Below are 16161 nucleotides of genomic sequence, written 5' to 3' on the forward strand. Positions count from 1 at the left end.
GTGTTACAAAAATTAGAAACTACTAGAAACTAAGGATCATTGCTACTCTGCGTAAATAAATCCTATATACAGATGGCTCCCAATGATAAGTTAATTAACTGTATTTTCTTGTGAAGTTTTAAAATATATATAGTTTTAAAATTCTGTATATAAACTAGATCTAAATTAGACATAAGCCTTTTTGGCTATAAAATGGTGTCATGAATTTCACTATTAGAAAAAGAAGTGTATTAGTATATAACAGTTTGTCCCTCTGGGGGAATGTTTAAATGTTCTTTGAAGAACCATATAAATGACTGTTTACCTGTTAAAAAGAGTTCACATAGAACACCTTTAGGAATCTAAGAAATCTTAAATATCATAAGATCTAAGAATACACAATGACAATACATTTAAAGCATTATTAAAGAGAAGGGTTCAACTTAAACCATTTGTGATTTTTATTGCGTTTTATTCATTCAGTTTATTGGAAAATGGCCTACAGATCTGGGGTAGAAATATCTTATTCCCTAGTTGTGGGCACCGGCCATTCACAGGATATGGCGGCACCATGTGGCCGAAGTAAAAAAAAAAAGGTATGAGCGTTTACATTCACTTCTAAATCCCAAGGCAATACAAACTGATTTTGCTCAACTAAAACCAAGTTATAAAATTTTCAGTCCAAACAATAAGAGAGCTGACGCTGCTCTTCAGAAGTTCAAACCCTAAATGTACTACTAACACAGTTACTGCTAAATAAATCTGATTTACACAGGAGCTCATTTAGCTACAAACATTACAGTGCACTGAAAAAGAACTCTACAAAGGAGTAGAAAATATAAACATACAGGCTCCTTTCTTCCCTTCACTCTTCCCTTCTCCCTTTTCAAAACTGTTAGATATTCTTATCCTCATGGAGATATACCAAGATATAAACACACACACACACACACATTTCAGCCCCATGACTCTCTGTCACTCCCACTCTCCAGGTAATAAAACTCGCAAGGTTCTAATGGATTCGCCATGCTACTCTCCAGACAGTGGCCCCCACACGTCAGATACGCCAACGCAGTTTCTCCTTTTCTCCAGCACTCTTCTTCTTCTCCTTCCTCCTCACAGTAGGCCTGTAGTTCCTCAGTGGAGGCCTGACTGAGTGCGAGGCTGAGGATCTCCTTCTTCTCCTTGTAGAAGCGGAGCTCTCGGCCAGCCTGCCGAGCCTGGGCTAGCTCTCTGAGGGCTAGCTGCAGCTCATGCGAGAGAAGACCTGGCCTCTTCCTCTCCCTCTGCAGCCAGTCCAGAGCCATATGACTACGCATACACTCATCCAGCCGTTTCTCAGAGTAGTAGCTGATCACCTCCTGTCTCTCACACACACACACACACACACACACACACACACACACCAAAGTGAGGATGAAGGTGGTGCCCCCACCTGAACTCGTTTATTTATTTATTTATTTAGTGCAGTTATGTCTTGTTTGGGTCATACAGAACCATATTCTTTTTTTTAACTGAAATTGCAATGAAAGTGAAATTTTTGTAAACGTTTGTATTCATCCATCAATCCATTATCTGTAGCCGCTTATCCTGTACAGGGTCGCAGGCAAGCTGGAGCCTATCCCAGCTGACTAGGGGTGAGAGGCGGGGTACACCCTGGACAAATCATCAGGTTATCACAGGGCTGACACATAGACACAAACAACCATTCACACCTACAGTCAATTTAGAGCCACCAATTAACCTAACCTGCATGTCTTTGGACTGTGGGGGAGCACCTGGAGGAAACCCATGCAAACACTGTGAGAAATTGCAAACTCCACACAGAAAGGCCCTCATCGGCCACTGGGCTCGAACCTGGACCTTTTTGCTGTGAGGTGACAGTGCACCTCTACGCCACCGTGCTGCCGGTTTGTATTAATTTAAGTATTATTGATTATATGTATTAGTGGTTCAAGTAGGCCATGTTGAAGAATTTTAGTTTGTCAGTAATAAGTGACAAGTACAGGAATAAAACAGGATGAGGCATGTTGTTACAGGAAAGAAATCAGTGACAAGGTGCTGTGATGCAACCAGACAAAAATCAGAAATACTATTACCATCTTGAAGTGGATTGTTTTCGTATAAGAAGACAGCCTGGCTCAACCTGTCCATATTGACCCCACACAGAAATAGGAAGAACTGAGTGTTGCATCAGTATAATGTGGATACATGTTCTACAAAACATTAAATAACTTTTGAGTTGTTTATGATAGAGACAAGCTGTTAAGATTCCTGTGAGATTCTCCACTTTCCGAAACAACTTGAACTTCTTTACAATAACCAGGGCCGACTTACAGTGCATGCAATCAAATGGTACAGGAACAGAAGCTTACTGGAGGGGAAGTTTCCGCATACTGCCTCCCACATTGGTAGGAGCACACAGCAATTCCGCTGAATAACACAAGGAAAAGTGCCTCCTTGTGTCAAAATTGAGAAGTCACTTAGCAGTAACTCACTGAGGAAGAACTGTTTGTGTACCGAGCTTCACATGCAGCTCTAACACACCTAAATACAACTTTTCACGTTGAAAAAAAAAAATCCCTGGTTGACTATGGAGTTATTCAACAAAAAACAAGGTATTGTCACTAGGCATTTTTTTTAATGCTCACACAAAGATAATGCATAATGGTGACTTTAGAAAAGTGTAGGTTCCCCTAAATCATATGATATACAACACTTAATACTGACTGAAATAATACTCTCAGTATTGGTAAAAATATAAAACCATGTTCAAGCATTTGTTTGTCTATGTGGGCTTAAGAGGGTTCATGTTGTCCACAAGGCAAGTTAGTTTCTGCTATCCCTTATCACAGGTTTCAGTATTTCTCTGCTCCCAAAATACCTGATTCGATTAATTTACAGCCCCGAATGAGTTGCACTTGGTGGGGTAGAGCAGGGAAAACACTAAAAGGTACAGAACAGGGGGTAGTGCACAGGCAGGGTTGGGAACTTGTGACTTTCACAATAAACAGCTTTAAATAGTTGTTTTGTGACTTGATGCTAATTTTAAAAAATCAGAACTATCAGTGACTAATGAATCACTATCAGCGATTGTACATTTTTTCCCATCCATCTATCCATTATCTGTAACTGCTTATCCTGTACAGGGTCGTGGACAAGCTGGAGCCTATCCCAGCTTACTATGGATGAGAGGCAGGGTACACCCTGGACAAGTTGCCAGATCATTGGAGGGCTGACACATAGAGACAAACAACCATTCACACACACACACCTATGGTCAATTTAGAGCCACCAATTAGCCGCATGTCTTTGGACTGTGGGGGTAACCAGAGCACCCAGAGGAAACTCATGCAGACACAGGGAGAATATGCAAACTCCACACAGAAAGGCCCCTGTTGGCTACTGGGCTCAAACCCAGAATCTTCTTGCTGTGAGGCAACAGTACTAACCACTACATCATGTGCCGCCCATACAAATATTTGTTGAATAAAATATTTTTTACTGGTTATTATTTGGCATAGATTATTATATGGAGCTTCCAACATACAAGTTGTTGCTCCAAAAACAATAACATAACAGAAGTGCCCTAATATAATATAAATATGTGATTTCTCTTCCAGCCAGGACAACACCTTCTGACCAAACAGTGTCAAGAGTTTAACAGTGCAGTGGTACTAAAGTAGTAAAATGGAATTTAACTTTGTGCTTAAAATGTTTTGAAATGTTAAATTTGTCTCAGTTCATTTAGTAAAGATTTAAAAATAACCAAACTGTATTTAATATTACACCAATCAGGTTCAGGTCAGATAATGAGGTTCACTGAACAGATTTTAAAAATCTCATCTCATTATCTCTAGCCGCTTTATCCTGTTCTACAGGGTCGCAGGCAAGCTGGAGCCTATCCCAGCTGACTACGGGCAAAAGGCAGGGTACACCCTGGACAAGTCGCCAGGTCATCACAGGGCTGACACATAGACACAGACAACCATTCACACTCACATTCACACCTACGGTCAATTTAGAGTAACCAGTTAACCTAACCTGCATGTCTTTGGACTGTGGGGGAAACCGGAGCACCTGGAGGAAACCCACGCGGACACAGGGAGAACATGCAAACTCCACACAGAAAGGCCCTCGCCAGCCACGGGGCTCGAACCCAGACTTTCTTGCTGTGAGGCAACAGCGCTAACCACTACACCACCGTGCCACCCCAATTTTAAAAATATGTTTGTAAATATGAAGCAATACCTAAGCTTTATATTTTATGAGCAGTCATGAAGCATGGGAGAAATGTTGATTTGTGTGTCTATTTTTATACATGCTGTTTTTCAAGTTGGTAGTGTTGATGACAAATATAAGATGCATTAGATACAACCCCAGTTCCACAAAAGTTGGGACGTTGTGTAAACTGTAAATGAAAACAGAATGCGATAATTTCCAAATCATGGAAACCCTATGGGCGGCACTGTGGTGTCATGGTTAGCACTGTCGCCTCACAGCAAGAAGGTTCTGGGTTCGAGCCCAGTAGCTGAAGGAAATCTTTCTGTGCAGAGTTTGCATTTTTTTACCCATGTCTGCATGGGTTTCCTCCAGCTGCTCTGGTTTCCCCCACAGTCCAAAGACAAGCAGGTTAGGTTAATTGGTGGCTCTAAATTGACCGTAGGTGTCAATGTGAGTGTGAATATTTGTTTGTCTGTGTGTCAGCCCTGCAATGATCTGGTGACTTGTCGAGAGTGTACCCCACCTGTCACCCATAGTCAGCTGGGATAGGTTTCAACTTGCCCGTGACCCTGAACAGGATAAGCGGTTACAGATAATGGATGGATGGATGGATGGAAACCCAATTATTTCATTGAAAATAGTACACAGACAACATATCAAATGTTGAAACTGAAAAATTTTATTGTTTTTTGAAGAATATATGCTCATTTTGAATTTGATGTTAGCACAAGTTTCAAAAAAGTTGGGACAAGGGCATGTTAACCACTGTATTGCATCACCTTTACTTTTAACAACACTCTGTAAAAGTTTGGGAACTGAGGAGACCAATTGCTATAGTTTTGAAAGAGAAATGTTGTCCCGTTCTTGCCTGATATACAATTTCAGTTGCTCAAAAGTTCGGGGTCTCCTTTGTCGTATTTTGCACTTCATAATCCACCAAATGTTTTAAATGGGAGACAGGTCTGGACTGCAGGCAGGCCAGTTTAGCACCTGAACTCTTTTACTATGGACTCTTTTTATTACTCTTTCACTGTCTTGCTGAAAGAAGGAAGGCCTTCCCTGAAAAAGATTTTGTCTGGATATTGCTCTGAAATGTGTATATATATCATTCAGCATTAATGATGCCTTTCCAAATGTACAAGCACCCCATGTAATGTGCACTAATGCACCCTCATACTATCACATATGCTGGCTTTTAAACTGTGCACTGATAAAAAGCCGGATGGTCCCTCTCCTCTTTAGCCTGGAGGACGTGGTGTCCATGATTTCTAAAAAGAATTTCTAATTTTGATTCATCAGACCTCGGGGCAATTTTCCACTTCGCCTCATCTCATCTCATCTCATCTCATCTCATTATCTCTAGCCACTTTATCCTGTTCTACAGGGTCGCAGGCAAGCTGGAGCCTATCCCAGCTGACTACGGGTGAAAGGCGGGGTACACCCTGTACAAGTCGCCAGGTCATCACAGGGTTGACACATAGACACAGACAACCATTCACACTCACATCTACGGTCAATTTAGAGTCACCAGTTAACCTAACCTGCACGTCTTTGGACTGTGGGGGAAACCGGAGCACCTGGAGGAAACCCACGCGGACACAGGGAGAACATGCAAGCTCTGCACAGAAAGGCCCTCGCCGGCCACGGGGCTCAAACCCGGACCTTCTTGCTGTGAGGCGACAGCGCTAACCGCTACACCACCGTGCCGCCCCACTTCGCCTCAGTCCATTGTAAAAGAGCTCAGGCCCAGAAAAGGTGGCAGTGTTTATGGATATTGTTTATATATGGTTTTAACTTGCATTTGCGGATGCAGTAATTAACCGTTTTCACAGACGATGGTTTTCTGAAGTGTTCCTGAGCCCATATAGTGATTTCCACTACAGACACGTGTCTGCTTTTAATGCAGTGTATCCTGAGGGCCTGAAGATCACAGGCATCCAATGTCAGTTTTCAGCCTTGTCTCTTGCATACAGAGATTTCTCCAGATTCTCTGAATCTTTTAATGATATTAGGTACCATAGATGATGTGATCTCCAAATTCTTTGCAATTTAATATTGAGGAACATTATTCTTAAATTGTTGCACTGTTTGCCCACACAGTCTTTCACAGAGCAGTGAACCCCTTCCCATCTTTACTTCTGAAAGACTCAACCTCTCTGGGATGTTCTTTTTATACCCAATCATGTTACTGACCTGTTGCCAATTAACCAAATTAGTTGTTCTTATTTTTAGCATTACACAGCTTTTTAAGTTTAACTTTTGTTGCCTCTGTCCCAAATTTTCTGAAACATGTTGCTGACATCAAATTCAAAATGAGCATATATTTTTCAAAAAACAATAACATTTCTCAGGGCAGCACGGTGGTGTAGTGGTTAGTGCTGTCACCTCACAGCAAGAAGGTCCGGGTTTGAGCCCTGTGGCCGGCAAGGGCCTTTCTGTGCGGAGTTTGCATGTTCTCCCCGTGTCCGCGTGGGTTTCATCCGGGTGCTCTGGTTTCCCCCACAGTCCAAAGACATGCAGGTTAGGTTAACTGGTGACTCTAAATTGACCATAGGTGTGAATGTGAGTATGAATGGTTGTCTATGTGTCAGCCCTGTGATGACCTGGCGACTTGTCCAGGGTGTACCCCGCCTTTCGCCCGTAGTCAGCTGGGATAGGCTCCAGCTTGCCTGCAACCCTGTAGAACAAGATAAAGCGGCTAGAGATAATGAGATGAGATGAGATAACATTTCTCAGTTTCAGCATTTGATATGTTGTCTTTGTACTATTTTCAATGAAATACAGGATTTCCATGATTTAGAGATCTTCACATTCTGTTTTTATTTATGTTTTACACAGTATCCCAACTTTTTTGGAATTGGGGTTGTATTTTAAAATACATTGTACATTTGAATTGATATGAATTCAGTTATGTTGATGTTGAGCCAAGTGGTAAACAGAACACCTGGCTTCGCCAACATTTACTCCTCTCCTATTTTTCAGATAGTTGCAGAGTTGAACATACCTGCTGACTACATCTCCTCTCCCGAAAAGCCTTCAGTGTCTCATTCCAGTGTAACAGCTGAAACACTGTCATTAATTCCTTTAAAAAAGTGAACATTTGATTTTTTTAGTCAGTTCATTTTCATTACTATTCATTATTGTTATATCTTGCTCATGACTATCCATCACACTAATGACTCTAATTCAACACAGATATCCAAACTTTGTAACTTGTCTCAAGAGCTTAGCACATTGTAACATCAGCATTTGAAAGTGCATTGATCTAGCATTGTATTTTCATAACTAAGACTAATGCAGACACCATAAGAATTTCAAAATACATCAGTTATTTTTCAACAAGTTAACTGTGCATATAACATGTTTCTTAGGGTCATTACATGCATCGTTTAGGGTATCAAATGGAATGTATGTTTTGGTTAGCATCCATGCATTGTACTTGAAGTTGAGAAAACACTATCTTCCAAACCTCTGTTTAATTTACAATGCAATTTTAATAAAGATGTACTCTACTGAGAGGTGGGGCTGCTATCGACACAGATCAGCCATAACATCTCTTGTATTGTACATCTAAGTGTATTACAAGTAATAAGAAACATCTTATTACTTCTAACTGCATTAGAATCACTACGAAGAATGATCTCCTTTGACGATAGTAAAGGTATTTTTCAAAATAATATCTTTTTAAGATAATGAGAATTTTTTTTTCATACCTGAAATTCCAGCATGGTTTTTCCTGTGTTGGATTTCAGCATGAGATAATAAGCTCCTAAACTGGTGCTTGGGTCTAAGGCATCCTCCATGTTACCCTGAAAACAGTGACTCACAGTGACTTCTTGACCAGTAATCAGTCATCGTGATGGAGATACAAATGCAGTGGGAGGGCTCGACCCTGCTACTCATCTTTTGCTTTGTCATCAAAGCAAGTTGTAACTATTGCTGGGGAAGAAAAGGCTCAGACCAAACATGAGAAATGGTAGGAGAGTGAGGAGGGACCACACACACACACACACACACACACACACACACACACACACACACACACACACACAATGATTGTAAAGTTTGGGAAGTTAGGAGGAAATTGATAAGTCCATTAGGCGTGTAAGGGACAGAGCTTTTTGTAGGTTTTGGAATCATTTGCATGCCTCCTTGCTAATTTGGACTGTGTGAAAGCTCCTCTTTAAGTACGGACAGTGTGTGAATGCTCAATCAACACAGTGAATATGATACTATAATACTAGATTATACATCTTCCTCTACAAACTCTATTCTATGGCAGTGCTACTATGTCAGTCTATATCTCTGTCATGTTCCAATGATTTGTATCTGTATTCAGATTTAAAAGCAAAGAGGGTGTGGTCTAAACCAGAAGTGTTTTTGGAATTAAATATCTTCTTCTTTCAGCTGCTCCCATTAGGGGTCACCACAGCAGATCATCATGATCCGCATATTTGATTTGGCATAAGTTTTTACACCGGCTGCCCTTCCTGATGCAACCCTCCCCGATCTATCCAGGTCTGGGACTAAGTACGCACTGGCTTGTGCAACCCCAGTGGCTGGGTATTTTTACCTAATGTGCATGTCTTTGAAACTGTGGGAGGAAACCGGAGCACCCGGAGGAAACCCATGCAGACACGGGAAGCACATGCAAATTCCACACAGTAAGGCCCCCATCGGCTGTGAGGTTCAAATGTGAACCTTCTTGTCATGAGGAAAACATGTTAACCACTGCACCACCACACCACCTTTTGGAATTAAACACACCCCCTAAAATATTGGAAAACCCTGGAAAAATGCCAATAGAAATGCTAGCATTGTCAGCATGGTCTTTTAATTCTGGCTGTGACATTTCCTCAACCTCTCATAACTGGTCTGAACTAGAGATACAGTGGTGTTTGAAAGTTTGTGAACCCTTTAGAATTTTCTATATTTCTGCATAAATATGACCTAAAACATCAGATTTTCACACAAGTCCTAAAAGTAGATAAAGAGAACCCAGTTAAACAGATGAGACAAAAATATTATACTTGGTAATTTATTTATTGAGGAAAATGATCCAATATTACATATCTGTGAGTGACAAAAGTATGTGAACCTCTAGGATTAGCAGTTAATTTGAAGGTGAAATTAGAGTCAGGTGTTTTCAATCAATGGGATGACAATCAGGTGTGAGTGGGCACCCTGTTTTATTTAAAGAACAGGGATCTATCAAAGTCTGATCTTCACAAAACATTTTTGTGGAAGTGTATCATGGCATGAACAAAAAAGATTTCTGAGGACCTCAGAAAAAAGCATTGTTGATGCTCATCAAGCTGGAAAAGGTTACAAAACCATCTCTAAAGAGTTTGGACTCCACCAATCCACAGTCAGACAGATTGTGTACAAATGGAGGAAATTCAAGACCATTGTTACCCTCCCCAGGAGTGGTTGACCAACAAAGATCACTCCAACAGCAAGGCGTGTAATAGTCGGAGAGGTCACAAAGGACCCCAGGGTAACTTCTAAGCAACTGAAGGCCTCTCTCACATTGGCTAATGTTAATGTTCATGAGTTCACTGAACATCAGTGGTGTGCATGGCAGGATTGCAAGGAGAAAGCCACTGCTCTCCAAAAAGAACATTGCTGCTTATCTACAGTTTGCTAAAGATTACGTGGACAATCCAGAAGGCTACTGGAAAAATGTTTTGTGGACGGATGAGACCAAAATAGAACTTTTTGGTTTAAATGAGAAGCATTATGTTTGGAGAAAGGAAAACACTGCATTACAGTATAAGAACCTTATCCCATCTGTTAAACATGGTGGTGGTAGTATCATGGTTTGGGCCTGTTTTGCTGCATCTGGGCCAGGATGGCTTGCCATCAATTCATAAATTCTGAATTATACCAGCGAATTCTAAAGGAAAATGTCAGGACATCTGTCCATGAACTGAATCTCAAGAGAAGGTGGGTCATGCAGCAAGACAATGACCCTAAGCACACAAGTCATTCTACCAAAGAATGGTTAAAGAAGAATAAAGTTAATGTTTTGGAATGGCCAAGTCAAAGTCCTGACCTTAATCCAATTGAAATGTTGTGGAAGGACCTGAAGCGAGCAGTTCATGTGAGGAAACCCACCAACATCCCAGAGTTGAAGCTGTTCTGTACGGAGGAATGGGCTAAAATTCCTCCAAGCCAGTGTGCAGGACTGATCAACAGTTACCAGAAACATTTAGTTGCAGTTATTGCTGCACAAGGGGGTCACACCAGATACTGAAAGCAAAGGTTCACATACTTTTGCCACTCACAGATATGTAATATTGGATCATTTTCCTCAATAAATAAATCTCATCTCATCATCTCTAGCCGCTTTATCCTTCTACAGGGTCGCAGGCAAGCTGGAGCCTATCCCAGCTGACTACGGGCGAAAGGCAGGGTACACCCTGGACAAGTCACCAGGTCATCACAGGGCTGACACATAGACACAGACAAGCATTCACACTCACATTCACACCTACGGTCAATTTAGAGTCACCAGTTAACCTAACCTGCATGTCTTTGGACTGTGGGGGAAACCGGAGCACCCGGAGGAAACCCACGCGGACACGGGGAGAACATGCAAACTCCACACAGAAAGGCCCTCGCCGGCCCCGGGGCTCGAACCCAGGACCTTCTTGCTGTGAGGCGACAGTGCTAACCACTACACCACCGTGCCGCCCCAATAAATAAATGACCAAGTATAATATTTTTGTCTCATTTGTTTAACTGGGTTCTCTTTATCTACTTTTAGGACTTGTGTGAAAATCTGACGATGTTTTAGGTCATATTTATGCAGAAATATAGAAAATTCTAAAGGATTCACAAACTTTCAAGCACCACTGTATGAACACAATTTTCCAATAAATTTAGTTGTTGGATTCTGTTTCCAAAATATAAACCAACTTGTAGCATAAATTAAACCACCTCAATCCTGATCAGGCAGTTATTAAGGATGAATGAAGGAAACCTGTACATACACAGCACACTGACTCATGTTCATGTTAATGGATTTGGTCTTTGTCACCCAAGCTTCATATCTGCCTACTCCTTTGAACCCATGAGCTTCATATGTCACTGATTGCTTGCATGAAATTAAGAACATCCTGCTTGTGTAACTTTTTTTTTTGCTGTGTCCACGCCCCCCCCCCAAATAAATAAATAAAAATCATCCACCTCCTACAGTATATCTCTATTTGTATCTGTTTAGAAAACATTCATTTTTCAATCCAAATAATGTATTCCTTTTTGGTTTTCTTAATCCATGCAGTGAACATGAAGAGTTTTTTTTTTTTTTTTACTCTGGTGGTGGTGACAGCCTCGTCTATGCTGTGGGTGATGAATTCTGGAGTGATACGACGACAGGGCAAATCGTTGAATGTTGAGTTCATCAGAGCAATACGAGCTGCATCACGCCTGGCTTCTGCCTTTGTGTAGCAATACTAATCAGAAAAAAAACCAGACAGGAAAGAGGGAGCAAAATATTAAAACTGAAATCATCACACATTTTGAAATATGACCGTGTGAATTAGTAAAAAAAAAATTATAGTTAGAATACCAGTCTCTCACTCATCATATGTGATGTTTTCCTAGTTTTATTTAATTTAAGAAGCTGGTCTCAAGCATAGGCACATGTCAAAACTATCACAGAAATATGAATCAGTTTATAACTCTGAAGGGATCAGAGTGAGTCTGGAGGCAGCCTGAGCTGGGATCACTCACTAGCAATGCCAAAAACACAAACTGCGAGCCTCACTATACTCAGTCATAAAACTGAAAGAAGAATATATACAAGAGATAGAAAAAGAATGAGACAACCAAAACATGCAAGTTGAGTAAGCAGGAGAAGCATCTCTTTGATCTGAAGAGAAAGGTTAAAGAAAGCCTCTCTATGGCGTTAGTCCGTTGTGTTCCGGACGTGAAATGAGGCCATAGAAAGGAAACGCTTGCAAGGCAGGCGGCCTGGAAGCCTCTGGTGCCCACAGGCTGATCAAAGGAGCCGAAAGCTATTCAAACAGGCAGCTCAACACATTGACTTTAACTCCCTGGTGTTCCTCAGTTCCTCTAAAGGGCAGCAGCTGGCCTTCAGTGCTCCTCAAATAGCAAACATCACAAGCTGGAGCTATGGTTACTGACCACCATGGCAAGGGATTCTGGATTAGCTGATGGCACTTGACGATGCAATCTGTCACGCTTCAGACTAAGTGATTGCTCTCAAAGAAGGAAAGTGTTTTCTATGACATTTGAGTGTTCATTTTTTATATTCATAAATATAAAAGATCATAGTTATAAATCTACAATAAAATTTCCTAATCCTCTTGTGTACACTAAAAATAAAACAAATTAATTCTAAAATGCAAAAAAGTAACATCACCTAACATTTTGTAATAAATAAATAAATAAAACCAAAACCATTCATGTGTTTTTCTAGGTTCTATTCCCTCAAACATTTCTCTTCAGCTGAAAGGAATCATTTTGCATGGTGGGTTGAAGTAATTGGGCTAATAAGAACCACCTGTTAACCCTAGTTTTCACACAAGACTCTATTTTCCTGGGCTGGAGGGAGAATGTTTATGGGAACAAGTGAACAGAGCTGCAGGACCACACCGAGATATGCCCTTTACACCATTACCACCTGACAAAGCCAAAATTGTTACCAAATGGTCAACTGGAGGTTAATTTCCCACAAATATTCTGCACACTCAGATTTAAATTGATTATCTGCCCTGGAAGTCTTCCTGCACACTATGTGGTGAAATTCGGTTCACTTACCTTGTAGTTGCCAAAGCAGCTCCCTCCTGGTAAGGTGACATAGCAGATAAATGGAGGTCTTAGTGAGGGAATGGATTCATAAACTACTAGGTTCTCTGTCTCGATTGTGCCACTGTGCACCTGTTTTTGTTCCCAGAATTGATGCAGCATTCCAACAACGTTCACTGGAAACACATAGACAAACCAGGTTTTTAATCACTATATATTTACGTATTTGTCTTTGATTATATTTTGAAATTTTATCTGTTTCGTGAGAATATATTGGGAGACATGCTTAGCCATGAAAACTGAATCAACCAAAAATGCAAGAAGTTCCTCATCTTCCCAAATGATTCATTTAATTTTTAATTCCTGCAGCAGATTCATATACTAAAGCCTGCCCACTAATGTTAGCAATCTCTGAGCTACATGTCAAACACTGATAAGACATTTTTAAATTCAAGTGCTTATATAACAATCAGTGCCAGAATTGAGTATACTGTATATCTACAGCCAAGTATTCATACTCAGGTGTTAATTGAACTTGTGCCGCTTGCCAAAGAATTCACTTTCTAATATCAGAGTTGTTCATCAAAAGGCATCAAGTGTAAAATGTGCCAAACATCATGGAGAGTTTTATGCTGATCTAGGACCAGATATTCTTTCCCAAATCCTGCTTTTCAATGTCAGGAGACATACAGCAAATTGATCTTATATCAATATGAAAGGCTAGCTTCTGTCAACACTGGGCAAAGCAATGAAAATGGCCTTCAGTGTGAAATTTACAGGGTTAGGACCAGTTTAGATTTTTTGTATTAAAGCCAGCTTTACTGCTGAAATGTAATCAGGGAAGAAACTTGAGTGTGTGCTAAAGGAATTCTCATGTTTTGCTATACTGTAGGTTCTCTCGCACTTTCTGTCTTCATTGTGTGAGCTGTTTGCACAAATCCCTCAAAAGGTTCTGTATGTCTTGTAACACATTACTATCATCATCTTCAATACACACCTTGTATATCATAGATATTAATCACAGCTGTAGTGTAGAAGAACCCTCGGATAAATATTATTTTCCACATTTTTCCAATGTGTTTTTACCTTTTTTTATGATGTGGTTTCAGACCTCTTGTAAATCTTCCCACATCTCTGAGGTGTGCCACAGAGAGCTGATGTCATGGCTCAAACAGAAAAAAAAGATTTACCTCCAGCTTAGACCTGTCACTTATCTCAACAGCAGTGTGAATGCTGTCCAACATCAACACAAGGGAACACTTATTTATCCAATTAAGCAGGTGTTCTGGCTTGAATGTGTGGTGCTGATGAGCATCAAATGTAGGAGTGATAGCAATATCTGTGTGACGGCTTCAATGTGTTTCATAACCCCAAGTAAAGGTTTGAGCAGTGTGCTTTAATCAAATCCATCCCGTCTAGAGGGTCAGTAAAAATATTATGAGGAAAAATCCCAACACACTGGATAGTGTTCTTCGGGATCATATTTGTAAGAACAGAGAGTTGTTTTATAATGGAGCACTGTCTACCTTTTTGTTTATTTGAATAAAACTAGCCACAGACAGCACCACCCATATTTTTGAAATGTTATAGTTTAGTACCAAGGCAGTAAATGCTGAATATGGCATGTTACAAAAATCAATATATTTTATCATACTTTTAAAACCCATACAAACGCACCTCTAAGAGCCAAATACAAATTAGGAAATCTGACCTATTTCTCTCTCAATTTTTTTTTCTTTCTCTTAAATCCTAGTTGTTCTCAATTATGCACTTTTCTCAAAACTTTTCTTAACACATGCATCAACATGTGACAAAACTTGAATAGCTTGTACTAAAATTTAAACTTAATTCAATTTTATTTACAAATTTGTATATGTTTAAACTTTCCTTAAATAATGTGAAAAAATTATAATATTAAAGTTTTAACAGTTTAATTTAATAGTACTGTGTAAAATTTAATTGCTTGATTCATATTAGTAATACGAAGTTCAATGAGATAATTAATGATCCATCTTTGAGGCAGATGACATTATAATCTTCAACACTGTTATTAAGTTATACAGATGCAGCTCTGGATGAACAAATTATACTCACAGTCTTTAAAAGCTCTGTCATCATCTGAATCTGGTGTGGAAGTCATTTCTCATGTCCCAAATGTCCAGCAGTAACTTTTTCTATGCCTGTGAGCTCTCTCATATGCACTAGGCTCAGGAACAGCAGTTCTCTACAAACCCTGGCTCTGATTGGGAAAGTGTGAGGAGAATCTTTCTGTTCCTCTCTCCTGCAGGCTTAAGTGCAGTGTGTGGAACCCTGTTAAGCCCAAAATCCGGCTCCCCTTCTGTGGCTGGCCCACCTTTGTCAAGAGCTGAACTAATTAGCTGTGAGGCTGGCCATCACACTTCAACCCCCCCTACACACACACACACACACACACACACACACACAGCCTGTTGAACTCATCCATCTGAGCTGAGTTGGGTGAGCCCTGACAAAGGAATGTGACCCCCTTCTCTGTTCATTCATGGTATGTCTTCAGCTTTCAACATGCACATGCATCATCTAACTCTAAAGGCAAATGATTAAAGTACAATGAGAAACTATTTGTTTTTCATACGCCGTCAAAGATTGTTATCCTATGGATTGAGTAAGAAAAGGTGCTGTAAGGATAAAAAAAACTTTTCACAATTGCAAACTGCACCCTCAAGTATGGCATAATACTTATTAAAAAAACTTTTCTAAAAATGACTTATGTTGCAAAACAAAAATTCTATTGGACTTAACATCCATAGGCTATGTGTTCATAAGACTGACAAAACAACATCACATTATTAATGCACTCTGCCCTCAGTTAATCCCAATATTCTATTTTGTTCTGAAACTAAAGCAGTGGTGCAGTTCAGAGTGTATGAAATGCATTTCAAATGCATTTACTCTGCCTGAATGGTTATTGTTCAATAACCGTTGCAAGCCTTAGCAGTCAAAAGCATGTTTGTGAATAGAGCCCTCGATATGAAGATTTTTTTAACTCTTTTCTTGTATAGGCCTCCACACCAAGAGTTTTAAGCTCTATTCAATATAGACCATTACCCAAAGTGCATTTAAAAAAAAAAAACATCTAATGCTCCTTTCTAAACTTCCCTGAGTCTTAGCTCCTTGGTTTCTTGGAAATTGGGAGTCCATTCA

General features: G+C 40.1%; 1 protein-coding gene across 1 annotated transcript; it reads right to left on the bottom strand.

The window, feature by feature from the left end:
• Nucleotides 1–790: 790 nt before the first annotated feature.
• Nucleotides 791–14140, bottom strand: lix1 (limb and CNS expressed 1). The gene is made up of 6 exons (XM_060907815.1): nucleotides 14065–14140; nucleotides 12991–13154; nucleotides 11520–11660; nucleotides 7917–8012; nucleotides 7208–7285; nucleotides 791–1340 (listed from the first exon to the last, which is right to left on the bottom strand). Exons 2-6 carry the CDS (start codon nucleotides 13138–13140, stop codon nucleotides 936–938), a joined length of 870 nt encoding a protein of 289 aa, XP_060763798.1. The 5' UTR covers nucleotides 13141–13154; nucleotides 14065–14140; the 3' UTR covers nucleotides 791–935.
• Between the last annotated feature and the right edge of the window lie 2021 nt (nucleotides 14141–16161).

This window comes from Neoarius graeffei, chromosome 24 (genome assembly GCF_027579695.1).
Source record: "Neoarius graeffei isolate fNeoGra1 chromosome 24, fNeoGra1.pri, whole genome shotgun sequence".
NCBI lineage: Eukaryota > Metazoa > Chordata > Actinopteri > Siluriformes > Ariidae > Neoarius > Neoarius graeffei.